Source organism: Periophthalmus magnuspinnatus, chromosome 24, assembly GCF_009829125.3.
Source record: "Periophthalmus magnuspinnatus isolate fPerMag1 chromosome 24, fPerMag1.2.pri, whole genome shotgun sequence".
Classification (NCBI taxonomy): Eukaryota; Metazoa; Chordata; class Actinopteri; order Gobiiformes; family Gobiidae; genus Periophthalmus; species Periophthalmus magnuspinnatus.
The window spans coordinates 8,518,821-8,546,239 of NC_047149.1; the positions used below are offsets into that span (position 1 = coordinate 8,518,821).

At 38.5% G+C, this 27,419-nt stretch overlaps 1 protein-coding gene across 1 annotated transcript; it reads left to right on the plus strand.

Annotated features, from left to right (window-relative positions):
- Positions 1 to 652: 652 nt before the first annotated feature.
- On the plus strand, positions 653 to 27,419 carry rab15 (RAB15, member RAS oncogene family). Its single transcript, XM_033991051.2, has 7 exons — positions 653 to 910; positions 21,504 to 21,564; positions 22,404 to 22,464; positions 23,460 to 23,537; positions 24,771 to 24,860; positions 25,781 to 25,846; positions 26,912 to 27,419. Exons 1-7 carry the CDS (start codon positions 787 to 789, stop codon positions 27,071 to 27,073), a joined length of 642 nt encoding a protein of 213 aa, XP_033846942.1. The 5' UTR covers positions 653 to 786; the 3' UTR covers positions 27,074 to 27,419.

Genomic DNA, 27,419 nt, shown 5'->3' on the forward strand with positions numbered 1-27,419 from the left:
TGTCACCTTGTGTCCATGGAGATATATCCATTTTAATGCCATACTGTAGAACGGGGTATCCAACTCATATTCACCAAGGTCCACATCAGCAAAATGGTTGCCCTCAAAGGGCCAGATGTACAATATAAATGCAACTTAATGTAACCAAATGTAATGTGAATGTAACAACTTTTTAAACTAGTTTATTAACTGTTTCTATATTTATTACTTGTAAAGTTACAAATATTGCTTATGCATTTGCATAGATGTAAAAATGATGGATGTGTAACTGCATATCTCCCGATAAACTGGCATTTTAAGACCTTGTCCTGGGTCACATAAAAGGACATGGTGGGCCACATTTGGCCCACGGGCCTTGAGTTTGACACGTGTGCTGTGGAACATTCCAGGAAAAGTCATCTCCATCTCCAACGAAACAAGCAGGTAGTTGACCCACAGCAGATCAGGTTACATACTGCACCTTTAATGACATTTAACAGATAGGCTATATATTATTCAACATGTTTAACCAACCATGCAGTTCATCACTATCAAGAACCCATGATCTTCTCTGAGCTTTTACTCTGAAGTCTGTCCCCGGATGTGCCTCTCCCTCTGTGCTCGTTCACTCTGGTCCACACCGCACCCTCCGTGCGCGCGGAGGAGCGTCCCTGTCTCCAGCACTGCGCTCCGGTGACCAGCAGCAGACATGGGATGCGAGCGGTCAGCCTTCACTCACTCACCGCTGCACAGTTAGCTCATCCAGGCTAATTTCAACACTGTACAACCTTATTACAGATTTAAAAAATGGCTAAACAATACGACGTGCTCTTCCGCCTGCTGCTGCTGGGAGATTCTGGCGTGGGGAAAACGTGTTTGTTATGCAGGTTTACGGACAATGAATTTCACCCGTCTCATATTTCCACTATCGGTAAGTGCGGCTATGATTACGCACGTCTTGTGGTCTATTAATAATGCACGTTTAAGCACATCGTGGCAGTTCTTTTGATGTGATTTTGGCGTCACGCTGTCGCTGTTCCGGCGCGCAGTTTCTCTAATCAAACGCGCTGTTAATTGGCACGGCGTAATCACGTGGAGTGCGCTGAAAACTGTCAATTGGAGCGTGTTTGGGGCAGGTGGGGTACTTCTGGAGGGGCAGAGCGCACTAGTTACCCATGGCATCCCGTGACAAGGAATGGGAGGGATTACAATTAGGTTAAATATAGACTCTTGAGGTGTGATTTCAGGAATGGCAAATTATCAGACACAAGTACAGGGACTAATATGGGCAATCTCCAATCAGAAAAAAACAAATGTTCAAAGGTGCACTGTGTAACTTTTGTATTTGACAGTGTTTTTGCTATGAATGTCTCACAGTATGACATAAAACTCCTCTTTCTTTTTGGATATAAGCAGGGGACACCACCAAGCCATGTTACAGGTTACATCTAGGGAGAGGCGACCCCACTCACCACTCATCACAGTAAGAAAGAATGTAAATTTTTCTTAATAAATGCGAGTTTTAATGCCGTAGTCTGGAAAATTCAAGGCAAAACAGCAACATGGAGTCAGTCAATGGCCTTACATAGTTTAAAGCTTTGACAGTTGAGATAAATATGTCTGATGGAACAGTCTACACACAGTTTTAAAGACGCACTGTGGTACTTTTCTGGTAGGTTTCTGTCACCTGCTTGTATTCATGGAAATAGGAAATTTAAATGCCAGTGTGGAACTTTCCAGGCAAAGCAATAGCATCTACATTAGACAAGCAGGTCGCTGAATCACAACTGGAACAATGATATAGAGCATTTTTCGTGTTAGTTTTGTAATGACTGAGATGTTCTGTGTTTCTGTCAAAAGAACATGACACTTTTATTAACCTTTAGGTCCTTGGGCTCCTCTTGAACTGCTTTTAGGTCATATTAGACAGTGCAGTGCTCAGTGTTCCCATCTGCAAGGTCATGTGAATGTGTTTCTTTAGCAATTCTAATCAAGCCTTCATGGATGGTGTTTGCATCTCTGTCTTAGGCTTCACACGTCATCCTCGTCGTGTCCTTGTCTGATCCTGGTATGAACCCACTTTACTCCTGATACAGACTTGGTTTGGTTCTTTTTTTTTCATCCAGATTTAGTCCAGATTTTTGATGTGGTGCAAATGTAAAGTTATTAATGCACCCTGAAGTGAATGTAAGACCCATTTCTAGGTCATAAATTAAGCAAATTAATGAAAAAAATGAATAACAAATGTACTTTTTTTCTCTTTGTCGTAGAATAGCGACGTAAAAATAACTGAAATATTGTGATGCTGTATTGTCAAAGGTCTCACAATAATATGATGGGCTGTCACAATCAAATGAAATCCATTTTAGGGAAGCACCAATCCAGCTTTTTCAGTTCCAATACCAATATTTTTCCCTTTAAGCATTCATAATCCTCATAATGCAAGAGAGTAAAGCACCTGTCATTTATCCTTCACATCACTACTGAACAGCTTTATATTTAGTTCAAACATTATGAGACGTTCTTGGCCAAGGTGAGCCTGTAAATCATCTTATTGCAGCCAAATAAAAGCCCAACCAGGATATTGGCTTAACTGATATTATGGACCCAATATCCGATCCAGGAAATGTGTCCGTATCATATCATATCATGTTGTTTTGTTGCAGCGAGAGCTAAAAAAACAGGGAACTACATTGAAAAAGAAATAACTGTTATAAGGAACTTTATTTAAAGCTTAATTTCTTAATGGTTGTCACAGCAGAAATGAACAGGTTTGACTCTGCGCATTAGACATCATCTTTGACTCTTATGTGGAGACTGGAGACTGGGGTGTTGGTGAATACTATTGATTGATTGACTCTATATTGACTGACAAAGTAACAATTATCGCAACATACTTAATAAATTGCAATAACGGCAAAGTTCTGACAAAAATGCACTATTTTTTAGAGGTCCTATATTACGCAAAATGGACTTGAGTGAGCTTTTATACATATTATAATGTAACCTCATCAAAACATACCTGGAGTTGTGTTTTGTTTCATTCACACATGTTTGAGTAATCCTGCATTATTGTGTGTCTGCATCTCCAAAGCTCAAAATGCTCTGTTCCACCTTGTGATGTCACGGTGTCAGCTGTAGTTTTCAAGTTAACAGCTGCAATTTACATTTAGTTCTGTAGAGAAAGGCAATTCCAGGGCTGAAATTGTGTTAAACATGTGTGAATGAAACAAAACACAACTCCAGGTATGTTTTTGATGAGGAAACAATATTTATAACATTAGAAAATAAAGTAATATGGACCTTTTGTTATATGTTAAATAAAGCAGATGTTATTAATGATTTTCCTTATTAAGTCCATAATTAGCCATGATAATTTAGCCCTGGTTTTGTCTCTGTTAAGTTTTTATTTTGACAGATTTTCACTTATAAAAAAACTTTTAATTAACTAGTGAAAGTATTGAGTCAAACATATATTCAAATATTGCAATAACAACAACCGCGCAGCCATATAACATACTGCAAAAAAATGTGAACACTGAGCAGCCCTAATGGTAAACATGTTTGTTTTTACTGTAGTTAACGATGCAGGCTGACTTGAAGTGTTGGTGAAGCTCATTAGTTGTTTCCACATTGCAGCAGACAGGAGCGTATCTTCTCAAACTGCCCTGTGTCTGTGTCCTCGTTGTGTTTGTTTCCTCCTGGACTGGACTTTTACAGGGAGGGAGGGATCCATTTTGTCTGCAGTAATTGGACATGAATTAGGGAAGACAATTTTGAGGCTTGGGCAAGTGCCAAGCTTCAATGGGGATTATACGAGAGACGTGCGCTGTTTGGGATGAGTTAAATGATAGTCTGTTCTCATAGGCAAAGGTCAAGAAGTTACATACTGTGGCTTTAATTATTGTCAGTAATATGAATATGTGTTCCCGAGTATTGAAGCGTGGGGTTTGTTACAGTGGCTGTGGTTCTGTGGTGTCGTCCCTTGGCAAGACACTTTACCCACTTTACTTGTATGGTGTTCAGAGGGGCCATGAATTTCGAATTTCAAGATTTCTAACGACGATGTGCAGAGTGAATGAATAATATAATAAATGAGTGCTCTGAGTGCTAAAAACAGGGTAAATAAGACCAAAAATAGGCTAAATAAGACCCAAAACAGGCTAAGCATCAGTAGTGGTTGACTAGCTTCAGAATGATATTTGGTGGTTATTTTATTGTATTTATATTTATTTATTTATTTTAAGTAATGGATAAAAGTGCTGCGACACTCTAACACAGTTTCTAATCACATTGACGTTATTGATTGTAATATGTTTTTGAGGCACAAACAGTATTAGACCACAGTTAAACAGTTAAAGTCAAGTTAGCATTAGCATAATATAACATTACCAGTTGGCTTAATATAACATTACTAGTTAGCATTAGCAAAATATAGCATCACAAGTTAGCATTAGCATAATAGAGCATTAATAGTTAGCATTAGCATAATATAACACTGACTTCCTGTTAAAACGTGGACTACATAATTCCACCTTTTCATAGTGACCATGAGTTCCATTTACATGTGAATGTCTTGTTGAAAATAACTTCACATCCTTGGCAAAATATTATCTGAATATTGTTATAGTTTAAAAAAAAAAAAAAAAATTTTTTTTTTTTTTACAGCAATATTCCGTAAACATCTTTTGTCATAGCAACCATAATAGCTTATCCAATCACATGCCTTTAAAGCAGTGATATGATGGTGAGTGTCTCTGCAGGACGCTCTGTCCTGGTGAGCTCTGTAGGTGAGCACTGAGAATAGCCGTCCTCCTCTGTAGCATCTTAAAGGCCATACATCTTCTCTCTACTCATGGGCTTCACATTGTTATTCACTTTATCCTAATCTTTCATCATTCTGAAACTCACAGACACTAGTCTGCACCAGGTGGAACAATGGAAAGACTCATTTGAGATTGTTAATAAAAAGTTTGAGTGATTGGGGCTGCAGCTGGGAGATGTTTGTGCAGTTTATTGAGCACAAATTGATTTCTGCAACACTCCCAGAGCTCACCTGTGTCCCACATAATTAGTTTACAAGTGCTGGGTGTGTGCTGTGCTGTGTGGCTGTACATGAATATGGAACAAAAACAACACAAACAGTAACTGATGTAGACGTAGTATTAAAGGTTTCTAACTGTGTATGAAATATAAGGATGATATTATGACATTATTTTTTATTTGTGGCCATACGGCTTGTCAAAGCCTGATCTTGTCAGATCTCAGAAGCTAAGCAGGACTGGGCCTGGTTAGTACTTGGATGATAATATCAAGTGCCACAGTGGGGCACCAGTGGCAAAAACTGTTGTTGTATCCTTAGGCAAGGTACTTTACCCACATTGTCTTGTGTGAGTGTGGTGTATGCATCAGGACAACTGTGGCTACAATAATATTTTACCACCGCTGAGTGTTGAGTGAATGAAAATCATCTTTGAGTGCCCAAAAAAAGCACTATATAAATCCGATGCATTATTATTAGTCCTGAGCGCCCAGGGAGGTGTAGGGCCTGCTGTGATTGTTCACCAGTGTCATGCTCTTGCCCATTGCCAAGCAGAGTGACACTCATGGTATCGTGTAGTGCATAGCCCTGTGCCACAAAAGTGGCATAATTGTTCACCCCCAAAACATGGTGCCAAAAACATGATACACCCTCACACTGTGCACACACAAAAACAAATAGCAAAGTGCTCACCCCTTTCTAAGCAGTCATGGTGCTAAATAGTGTATGCAGTAGTACTCACTGGCATAGCCCAGTGCCAAGAAAGAGGCATAATTGTAACTGTTAACCTCAGTAAACTCACAAAACAGCCAGTGGCAAAGCCCAGTGACTCAGTGGTGACAAAGGCAGCACATGTCCCCCAAACACACTCCTGGCACCAAGCCCTATCCAAGCACCCATGCCAAAGGCACAGGCCATATTTAGAACTTATAAAATGAATGGAAGTCAATGGGAGGTCAGTGGGTGACCCTGATGAGATGGTGTATGGTGACGTTGAATAGTATTTTCTTTTATATTACCATGTGGTCTTATAGTAGTGTGGACCACTATGGAACATACCTGGATAACTGAGGGGTTAAACGAATGATCTTATACTTGTTCTGAGACAGCTCTAAATTTATTCTAAAGCTATTCAGGAAAGGCTCATTTCTGTTCAGTGAATGTGACGTACAGTCATAGTAGTAATAGTATTTTGTCAGAACGTATTAGTCTTAGCTAAGGGTCAGAAATATGGTGTAAGTTAAAAAGTAAACTATGCCTTGATAAATGGAGGCTCTTTCTATTCAAAAATACTCAATGTAATATTTGAGATATCAAGCAAGTCTATTAGAATTATGAGATGTAATTACCTTCATAAGATGTTTCAGCTGCTAGTATATAAAAAAGAAGACAAAATGAAAGTATATTAGCCAGTGTATGCCCACATCTAGCCATTCAGTCTCTACAAATGTAATTACCTTTGGTAAATGAAACTGATGGAGCTGAGAGCTAACACTTCTTTATCAATTTTTGCGCCCGCCCAAAAAAGATCTTTACAAATTTTGTTCTGAGCAAATCAATACGAGTGCTATATTAACAAAATCGGTGGTTGCACTATGAAATAATTTGACAGTGTTTTTAGCATGTTGCTGCTGAAGGAACTACATAGACCATAGAGTTTGCTGTGTTTCCAGTCCATTAGTCTCAACAGTGACCGCCCTCTACTTTGTTTCAGTTGTAAATTTCCCCTTAATTGCTTACTAAAAAGTTTTTCCTGAAGTTTTGAATATATTTTTTGGAAACAACCACCTTATGAACATTTTGTAGCACATAGCTGATTAGCCTCTGTCGTGCCCCTTTATATTTGATTTCCTGTGTGAGTCGGTGGGAAAAATGAATGGAAAATTTACTTCCCACCTAAATCAATGCATTTATGCTGTCTTCAGTGGCCTCTGAAATTTCAAGTATTTTGTGACATCATGAAAGACTGATTAGAGCCAGGTGTTAATGTTTACATACACCTGGCTGCAGGGGCAGATTTTAAAGTGTGGAAACCTGTTAAAACAATCACACTGTTCCATGTACCCTCAAACCCCGCCTTCCTCCCGCCTCCCGTTTGTAGGAGAAGTTTAGGTGTTTAGTGCCACTTTACTGCACTGCTACATTCATAATCTTTGTTGGTGGGTTGCATATCTCAGGTCTATGTTTTGATAAATAAAGATGTCAAATAAGTTATAGATAGATCCAAGCTACAGGGCAGAGGTGTAGTATCAGGGTGTGGTTGCAGAGGGGAACCATGTGTCTATTAAGTGATGTCTCAATATACAAATTATTTTTGTTATCAGGAACTATAACATGGTTTGTTTTTCTTCATGGTAAATGTTCGACTGTATTGCCAGTACTACTACTTCTACTACTACTTCTACTACTACTTCTACTACTACTTCTACTACTACTACTAATAAACCTGATTGATTTCACCAATATCCTGTGTAATAGTGACCAGTTTTATGGCTGGCATGTAAATGAGGTTTTACTTGTAAAACAATAAAACACAAATAACATTTTTTAATTATTTAAATTTATTTTTATTTAGTCTTAATAAAAGGGTAAAGTTCATGTTTGGAGCTGCCTTAGAGCTGGTAACACCTGGGCTCTCTCCTCTGCTCCTCCACTTGTCTTTTTAGTTGAGCGAGGTGCTGTGCCCTTTGTTCCTCGCTTTTCTTAAGAGCAGACTCCAGATTCTTCTCTGTTTTTATGAAGCACACCTCCTCGATGATGCAGCTTGAGGATAGCTCACCTTTCCGGACATGTTTGTTTTAATGTCCATCATTGGTGGCGTTTTGTTGTTCCACCTCTGCTCAGTGGCCCTGGTCTTTCAGTGCAGCGATTACACTGTACTGCCTTTTAAGTGTGTTGTTCATCATTTCCAAGTCTCTTTTGGTGAAGGCCAGTTCTTGTTTAAGCTCTGTTTTGTCTCTCAGAGCTTTGTGGAAATGGCATCTGATGTTGTTGTGTACTCTGGTGAGGTCATCCAGCTTTTTCTCTGTGTCTTGGAGCTTGCCCGTGACTTTGTGCAAGTCCGACTCAGTTTGGTTCATTTTTGCTGTGACTTCTTTGGCGAGGTGAAGCTCCTTTTTCATGCGCACATTCTCCTGTACTACATTGATGCACAGGTTTGTCATCTGTTTCTGTGCACTGACGTGGGCATCCACCTCCTTCTCCGCCTTTTGGAGCTTCTCCTTGACTTTGAGCAACTCCTGCTCTGTTGCATCCAGCTTTGCTGTGACTTCGTTGGAGTTGCGAAGCTCCTCTTTCAGCTGCACATTCTCCTGACCTGTGATGATGAACAGGTTTCGGATCTGTTTATGTGCGCTGATGTGAGCCTCCATCTCCTTCTCCGTCTTTTGGAGCTTATCCCTGACTTTCAGGAACTCCAGCTCTGTTGCGTTCAGCTTTGCTGTCACTTCTTTGGAGTTGCGAAGCTCCCCTTTCAGCTGCACATTCTCCTGACCTGTGATGATGAACAGGTTTCGGATCTGTTTATGTGCGCTGATGTGGGCACACATCTCCTTCTCCGTCTTTTGGAGGGCATCAGTCAGGTTTTGGATCTCCAAGTGTTGCTCTTGGTTGATCCTCTCCTGAGTTTTGAGCTTCAGGTCCAATGAGTGGTTGACTTGGACCTGATTGTCGAGCTCAGCCCTCGTTCGCTCCAACTGTTCGCGGAGCTCCCTGATCAGAGCGTCTCTCTCATCCAGGGGTGTTAGGACCTGGACTGGACCTCGTTCCTCAGGGTTTGAGGAGTCCTGGATGTGGGGAGACACCGGTGGGGTCTCCTTGGTCTCTTGCTCGTCCCCTGATGGTGTGGGGCAGAGCAGAGCCTCCAGGTTAAAGTCCTCATCATAGAGGTGGATGTCGTCCTCGGGTGAGTACAGATACCAGGGCTTCATACTGAAAGAGGTAGAGCTATCCATGTTTGCGTGCGTATCGATCGGTGTGTTGAGAAGTTGTGAGAAAATTCCCGTGGGTCACGTGATACTAAACCTCTGATTCTAAATTCTGGCATCATTCGTCATGGTGACGTAGTGATGGAATGGTGGCACCACTCCGTCTCCATGGTGATGTAGGGTTGCAATAGTGGCACCACTGACAGAGCAGTCAGCTGATCAAAACTATATTTATCATACAATATTAATATAATATTATTTTACTGAATATAATGTTATTTTATTGAATATAATGAAACCACTAAAAATGCATCATTATCTGTCTGTTGGCAGCATTTAAAGACCCCATATTACACTATTTTCTGATCTATGTTATACTGTTGTTTTCCTCATATTCAGGCTGAGTTCATCTCTCAAACAAAAAACACTCTGCTCCACCTTGTGGTGTCATGTGGTAATACATGAAGTGCTCCATGGTGTTTTTAAACTCCATACACTGGAATTGCCAATCTCTGTTGAACAAAAGGTAAAAGGTAGCTGTAAACCTCAGAAGGTGGAACAGAGCATTTTGAGGTTTGGAGATGTAGACATGTGAATGAAACAAAACACAACTGCAGGTATGTTTTTGAGGAGGTAACAAAATTATGACATGTCTTACAGCTCTCAAGAGTCAGGTTTGCGTAATATAGGACCTTTAACTTAATCTACATTCCAGTGGTGTGCAGTCAGGCAAGCAGTGCTTGTCCAGTAAAATCTAAAATCACTGTGTGTCAAAAGAATCATTAAATATAAAATCATCTAGACAAGCTGTACCTGCTCCACTTCAGCTCCTGTTTTTCTTCAGGAAACGCATGGTTTTGATTTGCATCTGTGAGAAGTGATTGTGAGCACTTTTCTAACGCAGGGCTGTGTTTAAGGAGACTCCATAATATTTGACTATCATTTCATCCCTATTGCTTTTAAAAAATACACCATCTGTATTTCCTGATTGTAAACTTGAATGCCTCAAAGCAGTACCTGGGTGGATGAGACTTTTCTAGATCCGTTCCATATTTCAAACCTCCCCATGCGCTAAACAAACATTTCAGTCATGGTAGAGAAAGAGAGCTCAAAGATGGCCACCACCGCTCCTTTAAATCAATAAATAATTTCCAAGGCTTCCCTCTGTCACGCTGGAGGATAAATCTTTGTCCGGGACCCCCCTTGTGCTCCTCCGATGTCATCTGCTGTTCCTTAAGGCCAAGGATGATACCATAAAGAGGGCATTGGCAACATGGCTCAAATAGACCACCGCCATCTTGGATTTATAGATTTAATTTATGGTATAGAATATATGGAATAAACTCGATACTCAATACAGATTCTAATACCACGATGATAATAAAAAAAACACTCTTTATTTAGACAATAGAATGTGATTTTCAACATTAAATTGTACTTTCTTTTACATTGCCATGCGCCCTAATATCTGTGTAATCCCTCAGTCGTCCAGTAGGTTCCATAGTGGTCCATGTGTGTATACTAGTCTGTGTCTTATACTTGTTCTGATACAGCTCAAGATCATTCTAAAGCTGTTTCTGTTTGGTTGACGGAATATTTTTAGTATTGATACTTTTTTCAAATGAGCATCTTGTTTCGATACTAGTTTTAGCATCTTAACATTTAGTATCTGATTTTTGATACTTTTGACAACTGTATAAGCAGTAGTACTGTTGCAGTAGCAGTATTAGTAGGCCTAATAGTTGATGTAGAGTACAGTCTTACCGCAAATGGTAATACTACTGGAGTCTAGATGTGGTTCAGAACAACACTGGGAATTGAATCTTCATTTGAAAACAAAGTTGGGCGGTGACTAGTTTAAGTAGTGTCATTAGTAGTTGTTGTTTGCAGTATAAAATGCATGCAGTAAGCTACAAGCCAAGTTCCTCCTACCTTTACATTTAGCAGATCTTATGAACAAAATATTTCTTGCTGGATGAAAGAGAGGCATGTTAAAAATGGAAGACGCATTACACTATTTTTGGAGCAGGTAATTCATTTCACCAGGCACATGTGTGAATGAGGCCACAGGCAGAACATGGAGACCATTTTTCAGAATATGTTTGATGCAGCTACAATCGTCCGTGGTTATATTTAGGCGCACTCTCTATGCACTGATTTTATTATAAACAAAAAATGTAATTATTTTTCAAACATTTCCAGGACAATGGCTGTAGCTGACGTCAGAACACAAATCGATTATTTTTATATAATTTATTTAAAGAAACTGCATGTTGCCTGCACTCTTACAGTTTTAAGAAAAAGTAGTAGGATCACTGCTAAACTTGTGTTGCCAGAGCCTTAACCTGCAGATAGAGACACATACAAGTTTTGCTTATTTTCAGTTTATGGACAGGCCTCATGTGAAAGCTCAGAACCTCCAGAATTCAATCGCTGATTTACAGAGGCTACATGAGCACTGATTCGTGATTTGCTGAAGGTGCTGGGGTTTATGTAGTGACCATTCAGATCAGAGAGAGGCATTTTTAGGTTTAACGAACTGGATTTCAGCATTAAAACTAGCAACACAAGTAAGAGACTCATGTGAGGTTTAAAGCTGAGAACACAGTATAGGTCATGTTTACAAAAATAAAAATCCTGCATACAGTTTCCTTAAAGGTACAGTATGTAATTTTCTGGAGGCAGTACATCACCTGCACGATTCCACAGAAATAGAAAGTTAAAACCATACTTCGGCACACAAGAAGAGGCACTTCTCCAGGCCAATAAGAGTCGTGTTTGTGGAGATGTAAGCCCGCTCACAGTAAGGATGCAAGTTTTCAGTGCAAAAAAAAGCTTATAATTTAGTATTTTTGTGGCTAGAAAGTTACATACTGCATGTTTTTTTGGTTTATTATTAACAGTGTAAACATAATGTAAATCTGCAGTACAAAAAAGAGGATGAAACCAAACAGTAATAGATAGGCCTAGTGAAATAGAACAAAGCAGAATGTGTTTTCGTGGTTTTAAATGATTGTCTGACCTTTACTATTTATTATTTACTCCTTATTACATTTGCAGGAGATTCTTGCCTGAACTCGTTGAAACTCACTACATTCTGCCAAGTCTACAAAACTGAACTGCCAATAATAAATCTTTTCCAAAAATCCATTTTCTTACATCTCAGTTGGAGTTTTTTCCTGCAGGCCTCGGGGTGCACATTACATTTCTGTCCTGGCAGCACGTGCAGGGTGATTTAGTGGAGGTATCAGGTGCTGCCTCCTTTTCCTCCTCCTCTTCTTCTTCCTCCTCCTCCTCTTTCTCACCTTGGAGAGCTGTTCTTGTCACCACAGTCGTAAAGCAGACAGTGGCTCTGTATCATGTCTCAATCAGGCTAGTGCACCTGAGCTAACTCTATATCGTGCTATTGATAAAGCAAACAGTTACCATTTAGATTGATCATCATAATTGTCTTGCATGAGGTCCAACATTTGTGGATTCTACTGAAAATAACTTAAAACCAGCTCAGGTCTCGTTCTGGTCCCTGTTTAGTGAGAGGCACAGTATCACATAACACTGAATAGTTTAAAACAAATCTGTGTTCTATAATTTGTGTTATTAAAGTTACTAGAACCTTCAAATCCAGAATGATATCACTCTATTTTTTATACACACAGATATCAGTCTGGTCCCCACTCTAGGTCTGTCACTATAATCACTAATCACTTGATTTATCATTCAATATATGAAGCTGGAACAATATTTTTGAAGGTCAGTATTTATCATGTATACTCTTTCTTTGTACTACTGGGAAATTTTTGGTTATTTTTGGTTATATGATAAGATTTAAGCCATAAAACATTGCATTAATAACTTCTATGAGTCACTACAAATGCAAACTAAGTACTAAAGTGTTTCATTCTGCTGTTTATTTATTGCATCTCATGATTTTTTACAATATTGTAGATTTCAACAAGTTTTTGTGGTTTAAATCTGCTCTTGGGTTTCAATGTTATCATTTATCGTCTGTATTTACTTCAGCAAAATATCTAACTTCAAAATTTACTATGGTGAGAGACCTACACCGCTCCATCACGTCTCGAGCCAGAACCAAACAATATCGTCCAATCAGATTTGTCTTTCTTAGTGACACGTGCGAAACGAAGGAGCTCATTGGTCGCCTCTCATTTACAGACAAAATCACATTTCTCTCACGTCAGATTAACAGTTTAGTGCTTTGCTCATTGATTCTACAGAAATCCGCAATATTTTTCGATCCCTTTTGATATTTTTTTCTTTCTTTTTTCCTCGTAAGCAGCCGTATTTGTTTTGATACGGGCGGACCATCCCAGGCAAAAAAGAACCAGTATTTTGATTGCATCTTCTACGTACTTGTATAACCTCCAGTACTGCAATACTGAATGCTGAGTAATTATTTGCAATTTTTAATTTTCTGAATATGGAGTTAGGGTTAGGCACAGACAATACAGTATGTTACTATTACTTCATGTACTTGCTGTGGCCCAAGAACCTGACAGAATCACAATGCCCTTTATTTGCCATACATTCCTTAAAGACATGGTCAAAACACAGTACCTCACCCTCTGCAACACCTGGTCCTACTAATTAACAGTCTTAAATAGTGTGAAGTGTTCAACCAGACTGAACCACAATGCCACACATCGATAGGGGGTGTTTAACGTGGCTACAGGACTATTACTACAGCTTCTCCCTGTGTGTATTGTACTAATATTTCAATGTCTCATAATGGCTGCTCTGGCACAGTAATTTCCTTCAGATTAATAAAGCGCTAACTTATTTTGCATAGTAAATCGAAGTAGCCTGAGAGTTGTAAAAAGAGGCAAGACACTGGAAGACTAATACACTGTGGCACTGTCCATTTAAACCTGGTTATAATTCTGTTGTAGGGAGTATTATACCTCTGCTAATGTATAGGCTTAAGGGGTAAGGTTTGAGCTGACGGTGTTGGGCAGGCGCAGCACAACAGTCCAATTTCTCGATCTCTTATCCTTTCTTACTCTTATTTATTCAGCTCAAGATAATGTAAGTCATTGAGGACAGCATAAACGCGTACATATAACAGCCCCTACCAAAAATGAATGGAAAAACTGTTCTCGATTTCATTTTCCTCCATCTTTGTTTCTTGTTTTCTAGTGATAACTCCAGCTGACAGTCCTGGTCCTGCTTGGCTTGCTCTGACTGACGGGGTAACCTCTCCCCTGTCTTGTTATGTCAAAAGAAGCACCTCCCGTCCGTCTGTCCATTAGGGACCCGTCACTACGTACACGCCCCGTACATTCTAAAACATCCGTCGTTTTAATTAGCAAAGTCATTTTTAATTAGTTTGAACATGGCACGTAGAGGAATTCAGCTATTTATATTAGATTGTTAATGCAGGTTGAGATACTTTATAATTGCAAAAGGATTAGTAGTGAGGAGAAAATACTACATAAGGATTCAAGCTGTACTATGACCAGTACTATAGGAAATAACCTAAATGAAGTACATTTTAAGCATCTGTCTTGGTCGTATGAGCTGACGGCAGAAGTGCATTAGTGGTTTTGCGGTTAAGCTAACACGTGTAGCCATATACAAGAAGACATGCTAAGTGAAGTAGCAACTATAGCAACACATAGTTTTGGCAATGAAATATTACTAAAGTTCATTCTGATATTTATTTGTTGCTGCTCATGCTTTTTAATGACAAAGTATATTTTAAAATAGGGTTACTGAGGCTAAAATACATCAGGAAACTATGAACAGGTGTAACACATGAGGGCGGGACAGGCAATCAACAGACAGGAAGTAAAACTCAAAAACGCAAGTAGAAAGGACACGTGTCAAATTAAAACACCAAGGACATGAACTATAGAAATAAATCAAACTAAAACTTGGAAAACATTGAAACAAAACATGGTCCATGACAGACTGGCTGGTTGGCAATGAATTCAGAGCATTCTTAATATTATTTTAACAGAATTTACTCTGCACTTTGCTTAGTTTCAAGATTGTGATTTTCGTGTATTGTTATTTTTTTCACAGTGAGATAATTTGGCTTAAAATGAATAAAACGTTTGTATTTTTAGGTGCATTTTCCTTCCACAAGCACCAGCCTTTTCTAGAAATGATAAACAAAAAAGAAACCCAACAGAAATATATTGAAATCTGCCCTGCAAAGACAAATAACTAGTCTGTACCATAGACTGTATATATAAATGGATGTAGCTAACCTGCTAGCCGTCGCGTTCCAAACAGGAAGTGAGGATGAGCGCACTTCCAATTCACTTTACGTTGAAAAATTGTCACTCCTCTCACTCTAACCTCATCATTTTGGTCTTAAAATGTTGGTATTACGTGATTCTGGTGTTTTTATTTTGCAAAATCTGAACATTAATAACGGACCAATCAGGCGCCATAGTTGTCAAATGTAACACCCCTTCCCGGTGCAGACGGGAAGGGGTGTTACATTTCACAGCCTCGCTTCTGATTGGCTCTTTGGTTGCTATGATACTCCAAACTTCCAAATATGGAAATTGGCTCCAAATTCGCTCCAATACCTGCTAGCCTTGATCAGCTTCATTTGACCAGAGCCGAACACTTAGAGTCACATCACACTCACTTAGTCCACTTCTTTATACTGTTAGTCTATGATCCGTAGCTGACTTTAATGTCGATTACTGTTTCTATGGCAACAGAGAAGTCGGCCTAAAACTCTGAAAATGATTTGTTCTAATATTTGTTCAAACTAAACAGAGTAACTTTCCAAATCAGAGCTGAGCAGATTTTGTCTATTTGTCTTTTAGTTTTCACAGTGTTGAAGTCTTGAAATCTACTTTACGTTCATACCTTTTAGATTTTCTTGCCAAGAAACTGTGTAATCTTCATCTTAGACCCGTGCCAGTTTATGTCCTAAGTATTTCTGCAGGTCAGCTTAATCCTATATATTTGACAGATACTATAATAAAGATGTATTGTTTACCTTAAGCCATAAAGCAGTGTTACTTTATTGCACAGCTTAAGCACAATGGCCTTGGCTCTAGTGCTGTAATAACAGAGTGGTCCCGTGATACAGTTCAATAAAAGCACATAAGAGATACATGGAAGTAGAAGCAGTAGTAGTAGAAGCAGTAGAAGCAGTAGAAGCAGTAGTAGTAGTAGTAGTAGTAGCATTAGTAATAGCAACAGTAGTAGTAGCAGCAGTAATAGTAGTAGCAGCAGCAGTAGTAGTAGTAGCAGCAGCAGTAGTAGCATTAGTAGTAGCAGTGTAGTCACGATACTAAAATGTCAAACTTGATTTCGATACTAAGCAATAGAATTGATACTTAATACCAATTCTGATTCTTTATAGACAATATCATGTGATTTTTAACATTAAATAGTACTTTGTTTTATATTACCATGTGTACCGTCCTTTTCTGATACAGCTCAAGATCATTCCAAAGTTATTCAGAAAAGGTTCATTTCTGTCCTGTGAATCTGACCTTTTTAGTGTCAATACCTGCTCAAATGAGTATCTGATTTTTGATACCTTTGACAACCCTAGTAGTAGAAGTTGTGTAGGCCTATTGAGCTTATAAGCAGACTACTACCCAATACTGTTACTTCATATTTTTAAGACTTTCTATTCATTATATGGTCTGCTTTAGTCATGTAGAACTGCTGATGGCCGATAAGCTCTGTCGATATTTTGGGGCCGATATGTAGAGCATGATTTTTGTTTTAGTGCTGTACTCCTTGTGTGCTGTAAACCTTGTGTTGGATACTCTGTGTTTTAAGCATGGAGGTGATCTTGTTTCTCAGTAAAAATGCAATGTCTACACTGGAACCTGCTACTTCAGTTACATCAGGGGTGCCCAAACTTTTTTCACCGAGGGCCATGTCTTGAAAAATATTCGACACGGAGGGCCACAGTGGTCAATACAGTGGATAATTCAGATGGTGCATTTAACATAGTTTTGACTTCATACTTTAAATAAGGCTTGAAAAATTAACATTTGGTCTGTTTGACAATGCAGTATTCAGGTTATATTGGTAGGATTATTCAAATTTGCCGTAAAAAAGTACTGATTATGATCAATTGGGCCAGTTCACCTGTAAGTTTGAGGGCCAAAAAAAATTGGTCTGAGGGCCGCATTTGGCCCCCGGGCCATAGTTTGGACACCCCTGAGTTACATGATAGGCCTTGTAATACATCTTTTCAGTGACTGCAAACATCTTTTTAGTGACACATTCTACCTCACTGCACACAACTCATTTTACATAGCTGTTTACTGTTAGCTAAGTCCTTATAAGACCAGCGTTCTATAGATAGTACCTTTCTCGGGCTGTAAGTACTGGAAAAACACCCTTGAAACACCACTCATGTGCTGCCGTCTGTACCTTCATTCATCTGATCAGATAAACTTCTTTCAGCTCTCTACCTGTTCTGCAATCTCTTCCTTCACAATTACACTGATTTGGATCATTTTCCCAAAAATATGTGATTTGAAAATACTATTAACATAAATATTGTCTATGTTTTTTACTGCACTGCATAATTAAACTATAACAGGGAAAAAAACACCTGGATATAAATGTTTTTTAGACGATCACAACCCTGTTTTTACTACTAACCCATAATGGAGCTGTGTAATGCTGCATAAAGGTTTAAAATAAAGTTTTATGCAACATTGTGTGAGCCCAACCAAAATATCAGCCTATGCCAATGACTAAAATTGGAAATATCGTCGACTTGATATATGTATAGAAGGAGCATAGCGGTGTTGTGCAAAAACCTACTGAAGATTTGTCTCCATTTTATCTTTCTTGGCTAAAAGCCGCTGTCTTTTTGTCCTAGTGAGACCTTTACCTCTGGTGTTTATGACGTCCTGCTCCTCTTTTCATTAGTCGTGTTCTTTGGATCAGGCCTGAGGCAAACTCTCTGTGTTAACACGACCTTTTACCTAATGTTCCACACTCAAAGGCCATCTCACTAATATGTCCACGCCTCGTTCAGCTCTTTGCATGTTAACAAGATAACCCTGTCAGAAGGACTTTAGCGACTTGGTGCTTTTAGGCAGATTAATGTGTGTTGAACTCAGGTAACTGCAATGTTATTGGGTAAATAACTCAAATCCAACAGTTTTAAGCATTAATGTTGTCCACTGTCTTCAAATAGTGGAGTTGGCGTTTAGTGTTTTGGTGCGTCCTCCTGTTTTGTGGTTATAATCCACAGAGAATGTCTTAACTCGTCTGATTTTGGAAGCTCGGGCCTGGTTTGTACTTGGATGGGAGACCTCTGGGAATACTAACCTACTTTTACTTTACTAATGAACGTGGTTGGGAAATTAATAAATACATGTACTAAAAATATGTTTACAAAATACTAAGAAACCATGTTCTGATACTGTTACTCTCTTTGGTGTTCTTTTGCAGTTACATTCAGTATTCTGTATTGTTAAAGTATGCGAGTGCGACGTCACCTATAGCGTTCAGCTCCAGTCAATTGAAGCTCGTCGAGGCTGCAGTTATAGGAGCCATTTTGGAGCAGAGTTCCATAGTAGGAATTCTGATCGCGAGTATCATAGCAACCGTAGAGCCAATTTGGAGCGAGGCTGTTGAAGGTAACGCTCCTTCTCGCCCGTATTGCTGATTTGGCAGGGAGCAGACTCTTAGCAATGCTGTCAATCTAGCCTCATTGCTAACACCAGCGGGTGTGAACTCGGGGGAACAAGGCAGTGGATTTGTCTATTTTTAATGTTCATATCTTGATTCACTGAGGACACAATATCGAAATATAAACACCAGGATCATGTAGAGCGAGTCAGTGTGAACATTTTAAGACCAAAATGACAAGTGTGAGAGCAGCAGTTACAGAGAGAGGCCACAGTTTTTCAATGTAAAGTGAATTGGAGCCAGAGTTGATGAAGCTGGAAGTGCACCCATGTTGATGTCCATTTATATATACAGTTTATAGTGAGAATGAAACATGACTGGGCTCGGTCAGTCTAAATACAGATGGTAGGATTAAATAAAACATTTAAAACACTTTACTTAAACACTTTGTACTTGGCGTAGTAGAAAAATAATTAGTAGTAGGGATGGGAGATATATCAGTTCCAGCATTCGTATGAACACTGATCCTTTGATATCTGTGGATGCTGATGCCTCATTCTGTTTTCCCTTTCTAAACAGAGTAATGAATAAAAATTGAAGTAGAAGAGTGTTATATTATGTTATTGTTACTAAATATCGAATATCAGTATCAGCTCAAAAAATTAATTAGCAGCATCAACACATTTTACATTATTTTTCAGAAACCTTTTATTTTCCCTTTAAGACAAAATATAAAAAAACTAGCCTGACTACAAATTAGGACAGTATTGTTACAGTATTTGCAGTAGTAGTAGTAGTTGCTGTAGTCTTGCAGTGCAGTAGCAGCAGTTACAACAGTCACGGTTTTACTTGCATTGTCATTTTGAGTTACTTTTACTTCCGCTTCTGTACGTTTGAAGCAGTATCAGTACTTTTCAGGGTACTTCTGCTGTCTGCTTTCTCATATCCTGGCAAATGACCACAAACCTGCCCCTGTGTTTTGACTAAATCGCTGAAGTCGTGACTCAGCCTGGGGTGAACTTTAATTAATTTCTGTGGGATTAGTGCAGTGTATAAAGCCAGTGGTTTCTTTGACGTTACATTGGAACAGACAGCCATAAGCCCCTGTAATTAGCCCCGCATAGCTCTTCAATGTTATCTTTCTCAGTCTGGTGCCACAGCCAATATAAAACAAAACGGTACATAGACGGTTTAAAGTGCGTTATGACAGGTTAGAAGTCTCATTTCACTAAAACACATTTGACTTTGTGACAGATTTTATTATACATTTTTACTTCCTGGTGCCTCCAAAGTTGTAACCATTTAGATTTTTGTTTTATATTAGTGTTACAACATTAGTGGCAGTATAAAGTTATCACACTATATTGTAGAGCTGCAACTAATGATTATTTTAGGAATTAATACAGCAATTATTCTTTTGATTAATCATTTAGAGTGTTTTTGCTTTCAGCCAACCGATATAGCTGTCTGTCTGTATAATTTACTAGTTGTTTAAAACCCAAAAGGCCTGTGAATGTGAGATTTTTATTAAATTTGACCCAGATAAAGCTACAGTGAAGGTGCTTGAGGACATTCTGATTGAGAGTTTTATAGATGATACACTTTCTCTGTCATTTTTATGTAATAAGAGCTTTATCTTGATCTTAAAACTTGTTCTCTCAGTGCATGGCTTATTTTGGAGCCTCTATCTTAACCAGTTAACCATTTTTCGATAATAAATTAGTTGATGATTACCCCAATAGTCAATAGTTAGTTGCGATTAATCGATAAACTTGTTGCAGCTGTACTATATCGTTTAATCAAATGTAAATTAAAACGTCAAGAATATGTGAAACTACTTCTCTTACTTGACTGGAGTTTTGTAAAATAAGTTTTTTTGGAATTTTTTGACTAATTTCCATAACTATTTTGCAGCCAATCCCTCCACACGGTTATCGTTTCCATAGTAATCCCATGCCGTGTGAATACTGACTACTCGTTGTTTTTTATGCAGTATTGTGTCTCTGGTCGCCTTGTATGACCTGGTGACAGTTTTCCTCTTTCTGTGGACTCCTCATATTGACTTGCTCTTCTCACTTCCCTCGCTCCGACTGATGCATCGATCCAACTAAAACCAAAGCACTTACTGCATCATTACCTCACATTATAGACACATTCAGCTCTACTAGCATCAGTTAATGGTCATGTATAAACGACCATTATCTCTGGCTAAGCTTTATATCTCACTCTTGATAAAATGAATAAAATCTGCTGTAGAATAGAGGTGGGGAGGGGGATTTCTCATTTTGATTGTGAGATAGGGCCAGTATGTTAACGTCAACCGCAAGAGGTCAACAAAGGGATACGTTTCATGGATTGCAAATAAAAGATGTGACACACGCTGTTTATCTCACATACCGTAAATTTCGGGCTATGGACGCACCTGGATATAAGCCGCACCAGCTAAATAATAAAAATAAAATCTATTTTGTTTGCTGCACCTGAAGATAAGCCGCAGGTTTTGATATTGTAACATTAGATATTTACACAGAAAGATGGTTGTTTTATTGTATTTAAGACATGCAATTTTTTCATCTGTGCCTGAAAATCTGCAGTACGGCACCAACACACGATCAACACAACCCTGCATGTTTAGAAAATAAAATTACACCAACTTGCGCCATCTGCTTTTATTTCCTCTGAAAGTTTTTGTCATCTTTTTACATTGACTAAGTTCTTCCCGCTGCCACCTCCAACGTCGCACCATTGATTCATTGATGCCAAACTTACGTGCAGTGGCTCTATTTCCTTCTTTGATGCCAGATTCATTGCCTTTATCTTAAAAGTTGCATCATATGTATTTCCTTGTGTGTTTTCCATGATAAGGGTATGTGCATTGTGTTGCATAGGCCACAAGGTTCAAAGCGTGGGGAAAAAAGCAGTGGCTTACAGTCCGAAATTTACAATATTTTCTTTTGTTACAGGAGTGGACTTTAAAATGAAGACCCTGGTCATAGATGGCATCAAAGTACGGATACAGATCTGGTAGGTTTGAACACGTCAGAGCACTTTGATGTACCTTTAGGGGCCATATTATGTTTTCTGGTTTGTGTTATAATGTTGTGTTGCATTTCACTCACACATGTTTAACACACAAACCTGCATATTTAGGCCGAGTTCTTCTCTCAAACTGAAAACACTGTGTGATGTCATGTGGTGATACAGGAAGTGCTCCACTGTGTTTTTAAACCCAATTTAAACTAGAATCATTAGGACTGTTTCATCCCTGGAACTGACTATCTACTGAACAAAAGGTAAAAGGAGCTGTTATCTTTAAAATGACCACTTCATGACATCATATGGTGGAACAGAGCATTTTGAGCTTTGGAGATGTTACAGACTAATAATAAAGTGTTACTCAAACATGTGTAAATGAAACAAAACACAGTTCCCAGTATGTTTTTGAAGAGGTAAAAACATTATTACATGGCTTAGAGTTCACAAGAGTTAATTTTGCCTAATACAGGACCTTTTAAAGCTGCAATATGTAACTTCTCAGGTCTGTTCCCAGTTTGTCTCCATGGAGATAATATTGCCTGGATCGGTCGGTTCACAATATGACATTAAACTTTACATTTTTATTGCTCAAACAATACCTTGAAAAAGCATGTACTGTGAGTGTGACTGTGCTCACTTCACCGCAGACCTGAGCTGTAGCTTGACCTGGTATCTGCTTGTATCTGTAGTAATAGATACGTTTAATGTCATACTGTGGAATATTCTATAGGAAAGCAGACAATCCTATGGGACACCAGAAAATGTGCATATTGCAGCTTTAATTTGATATGTCAGTTTATAAATGTATATGAATGTATTTTTTGTAGGGACACGGCCGGTCAGGAGAGATACCAGACCATCACCAAACAGTACTACAGACGTGCCCAGGTAAGGGACAGAACGTGAAATGAACTAAAAAATAATACGTTCATGGAGCTTTACGTATTGAGCGTGTCGCAACTGGATTTAAAATGTATAGTGTATATTTTTACAGTTTCAGGGGTTGCCATGGCGATCTGCATTTTCTCTCACACCAACTGTCTTTTATGTCCTGTCTCACTACATGTAGACTCTACTCTTTGGTCCTCTCTTTGCATGTTGTCAAAGAAGACGTGCTTTTTGTTGGTTTTCATAGTAACAGATTTATAGCAAAGTATTCCCATGTATTCTGTGTTCTAATGAATACACTGAAACGCACTGAAACGCACTGAAACGTACTGAATGTGTAATACAGGCTTTGACAGTTTGCGTTTACTCTGTTCTGTTCTTTGGCTGGACTCAGTCAAATTGTATCTTTATAATGTGAGATTCAAGTGAAATGAAACCAGTGAATATGTGATGTATCATCTGGAGTCTATTCAGTGCATTTATATTCATTTGAGACTGACTTTGGTAAAGAAAAAACACAATCTGTCTATCATCGTTATAGTTTTGCAACTGTTATACTCCAATATTCCATCCACTTATTCACAAATGTGCTTAAGTAAACTACAGATACCTAAAATTTTTACTTAAATACAGTAATTTACTACTTTTACTTCATCACATTCAACCACTGATTCCATCATACACTTAATGCAAAATAAACTGTATATGTTTAGGTTTAATTTAGTGTTACTCATTTTTAAAAAGGCTGAATACTTTAAAGTAATATTTTTGTTTTACATTTGAAAAGAAGCACACACACCACACAAAATTATAATTAAAGACTACAGTAAAGTTTGCATATACACACACACACACACGTAAAAGAAATACAAGGCGATTAATCAACAAATGATAAAAAAAAAAAATATATTCCAAATTTTCAGTCTGAAGTCGTACTGAACAGCTCTGTGCCTGAGCCTGTACTCCTCTTTCAGTATCTGTTTGTTCTGACTCAGGGGATTTTCTTGGTCTATGACATCACCAGTGAGAGATCGTTTCAGCACATCATGAAGTGGGCCAGTGACGTGGACGAGGTGACGCACACACACACACGCACACATGTACACATATATATACACACACAGACTCACGCACATGCAGGCACACAGACACACACACGTACACATACAGACACACAGAGGCACGCAGAAGACACGCACACAGACACACACATACTCATGCTAGGTTTCCATGCATTTTGTGGTCATTACATTGACTTTCATTCATTTCCTGCTGACTGATCTTAACTTGTCACTAAGTCCAACATAAACTCAAAACTATTTTAACCCATATCTGAGCATTAAATCGTGTTGTTGATTTAGGACCCTTGAAGTGAGTGTGTATAAAGATTTTCGTCCCCACAGTGTGATAAATACCTGCCCACACACGCACATTTTGGTTATAGTGCCCCTCGCCTGATTACACCGGACAGGATCAGATGAGATATGGCCTCAGTTATTGCAAAGGTTCCTTGGGTTTGATTCATAGGAGGAAGAGCAACATTTTTCACTGGTGTCTTGGCCAGTAAAGTTATAATAATATTGTACCACAGCTTCAATTTATGGAAACACTGGGCTGTCAGTTTCTAATTTTGAATATTTGATCATTAACGACGCTGTACCTGATTTATCCACATTTGAAGCATATTCCCCATTTTCCTTACACATTCCTAGTGTCCAAACAATTCTCCGCGATGAGTTTATGGCACATTTTAAAACTTTCCGAGACGCAGCGTAGTTTTGCCGTCACAGTATTGCTAACAACAACTAGCATGCTAACTGCGCACCAGCTTTACTTCCCGGTTCGCAGACAATAAAAGTTCTTTATAATTAGATGCAGAACTCACACAGCGGTCTCATTTTATTTACTTTATGATATGAAAAAAAATTTGAAAATCATATATAGACCCTAATATTCCTTAATGCCATACTGTTGAACATTCGATCTCCATGGAAACAAGCAGGTAGCAGACCAGAAAAGTTATAACGCACCTTTAAGACTCTTGTTCTTCAGAATATTGCAATACTTTATCCTTAATTACCTTGTCCTTTATGAAGCTGTGTTTTCTCTTTATTACGACTAACGTGGCTCTGATAAATGTCATTTCCTGTTCGGGCCACACACTAACGTGAGCTGTATTGATCCAAACACGCCATCTCTACTTTCATTTCCTGGTCCCTGCCTTCTGAGAGTCTCTTCATGCGATACACCGCTGTCTTGACATTATATCTTTCTCTTTTTTTTCCCCCTGGTAAATATTGGAGCAGTACGCGCCGGAGAAAGTGCAGAAGATTCTGGTGGGAAACAAAGCAGATGAGGAAAACAAGAGGCAAGTGGCCACAGAGCAAGGGAGCAAGGTAAGAGATGGAAGAGATGGAGATGAACGGCAGTGTTTGGGATTTACTGCACGTATATTCACATTTGAACTTGTATAAATCTGTGAAATAACATCTGAATATTGGATAGATTAATGCTAAATTATTGGTTTATTTTTACAGATTTTTTTTTTTTTTTTTTTTGATGTCTGATGTGACTTCTAAAAAACGGCTTTAAGCTCAATACATTTAAGTGGAATTTATAAATGGGGAGGTTATGTATTATTGTTTTGTCTTGAATGTTCCACAGTACAGCATTCTAAAATATAAATCTCCATAGAGACCATTTTTTTGTCAACAATCGTTTTAATTCCGTATTGTAGAATATTCCAGGCAAAGCAATTGTACCTCCATGGAGTCCAGCAACAGACTTCTACCAGAAAAGTTACATACTGCCTCTTTAATGAGTGTCTGGAAAATGTATGTGCTGCTTAAATGATGATAGATGGCTTTTTAAAAAATCTTTCTACCATGTTATGACATTGTTTCCTCATCAAAAACATGCATGAAAAGGTTTTAGATGTTATCCATGCATGTTTGAGTAATCCAGCGATCTCTCCTGGTCCTTATTTGAACCATCCTTACGTTTAGCTGTACGAATCTGTCCAATACTCCGCCCACATGCTCCTACACAACAATTCACCACAAATATACAAAAGCGTGATGCAAGAAAGTACACAACAACTTGACAAACCTGATGCCATGTGTCATAGCAGGACGCACGCTGATTGTGTTGTGAGAGAAACTTATAAAGCATGTTAATACGTAGTTTTCAGCAAATATAGCATTTTCAAAACAATAAAAGGTAACATGGTGATCTAAATGTTATGTGTGAGCAGTTAATGCCCAAACAGCTCAGTATGAATCAGTATGTCATGCTTTCTGCTTTGTTTTTTGTTTAGTTGGCCAAGGCGTACGGTATGGACTTCTTTGAAACAAGTGCCTTTACAAATCAGAATATAACAGAGGTGAGCATAACTGTGTAATCTATTTATTTTAAAATCTAAGACCAGTAAACATCTGCCAACGCTTCACACAACACTGTTAAAGATACTGTTACACTTACTTTCATATGCTCTAATACCTGTACGGTTTTATGCCTGATCTCAATACAATTCTTCTGCAATTTCAAGGAATTTCAAGATGTTTTTACTTCAGAATGTTTTAATCCACAACACTTAAGTGACTAGAAATATTTTTGTGATTTATTCATTTGACAGAGACAGTGCAGTGACACATAGAGACAGGCAGAGCGTTCATGTGAGCTGATCCATACACAGTATAGAGCTAGTGCTAACTCACAGCTCCTGTCTGTCGTTGGGCTTTTCCCTACACAAAACACTTCAAAATGTTATAAACACACAATCTTTAAACCCATTTCAGATATTCCCACGTTCAAACACATGTACACACAATGATGGGAAGGATACTTGAAGAATAGAGATGAGCTTATGATATGATAAACGTACGATACTTTCACATTAAAGTGTCATTATATTACACTGTTTAAAAAGGATTTGTGTTTGTTGCACCGTGTTATACATTTACTTTACCCATGGTCATGATTAGCTGCTCTTGTGGCTAACTGGCTGACACACTGAGAAGTTTTTAAATTGCACCAGCTGCACTTTTAAGGAAATAAATAATACTTGAAATAATTAAAGTATCGTCAAAATTGTGTTCTTTTCATGCAAATGGTGCCAAACTTTTTAATAGAATTCTTTCTAGTGTGGTATCATCAATGTTTTATATATTTTTCAAATTTTCTTTGCAAATTGCTTCTTGATTGGTGTAAAACTATAATTTATATTTACAACAGGTATTGTCCCACCAAATTAAGTCTAAATTATAGGATAAAAATCTGTCCCACACACTTTAAGATGTTTTGACAGTGAAGATAATTCATTATAAGATTTAATTTCACGTCATTTCAATCCCGAAGTAACACTTAGATTCTTTTTTATTTCCCTCCAGACTAAAACCCACACTAGTAACTTGGTGATAAAGTTGATCCATCTCTTCTGTGCTTTCAGACATTCACTCGATTGGCAGAGCAGGTGTTGGCTGTCCACAAAAAGGACTTGGATCTCCTGCAGATGTCACTGCACGACCAGCTGGACCTGTCTGCTCTGGAGGAGGAGGAGGGGCTCTGTGATCACATGACCGGGGACCAGACCAAGGCCTGCTGGTGCTAGGACTAAACCAGGACTAAACTAGGACCAAACCAAGGACCATTCGAAAGCACCATTCACAAAGACTCAAATGTCGGGTCCTCAAGCCGTAGTGAAGATGCTTCCAGTGCAAATAGTGAAGACGCTGCCACTGCAAGCCATTTGGAGGGAGAACTTGGATACTTTGTTATATAGTGTTAAAAGTGCACTATGTTTTCTGGTGGAGGGTCTGTCACCTGCTCCATGGAGATGTTATAGCTCTGCCTAGAATGTCCCACAGTATGGCATAAAACTTATCAATGTTCACTGAGACACGGAGATGACACCACCAGGCCATTCTATGTTTTCTATGTTGAAAACATCTGTAGCT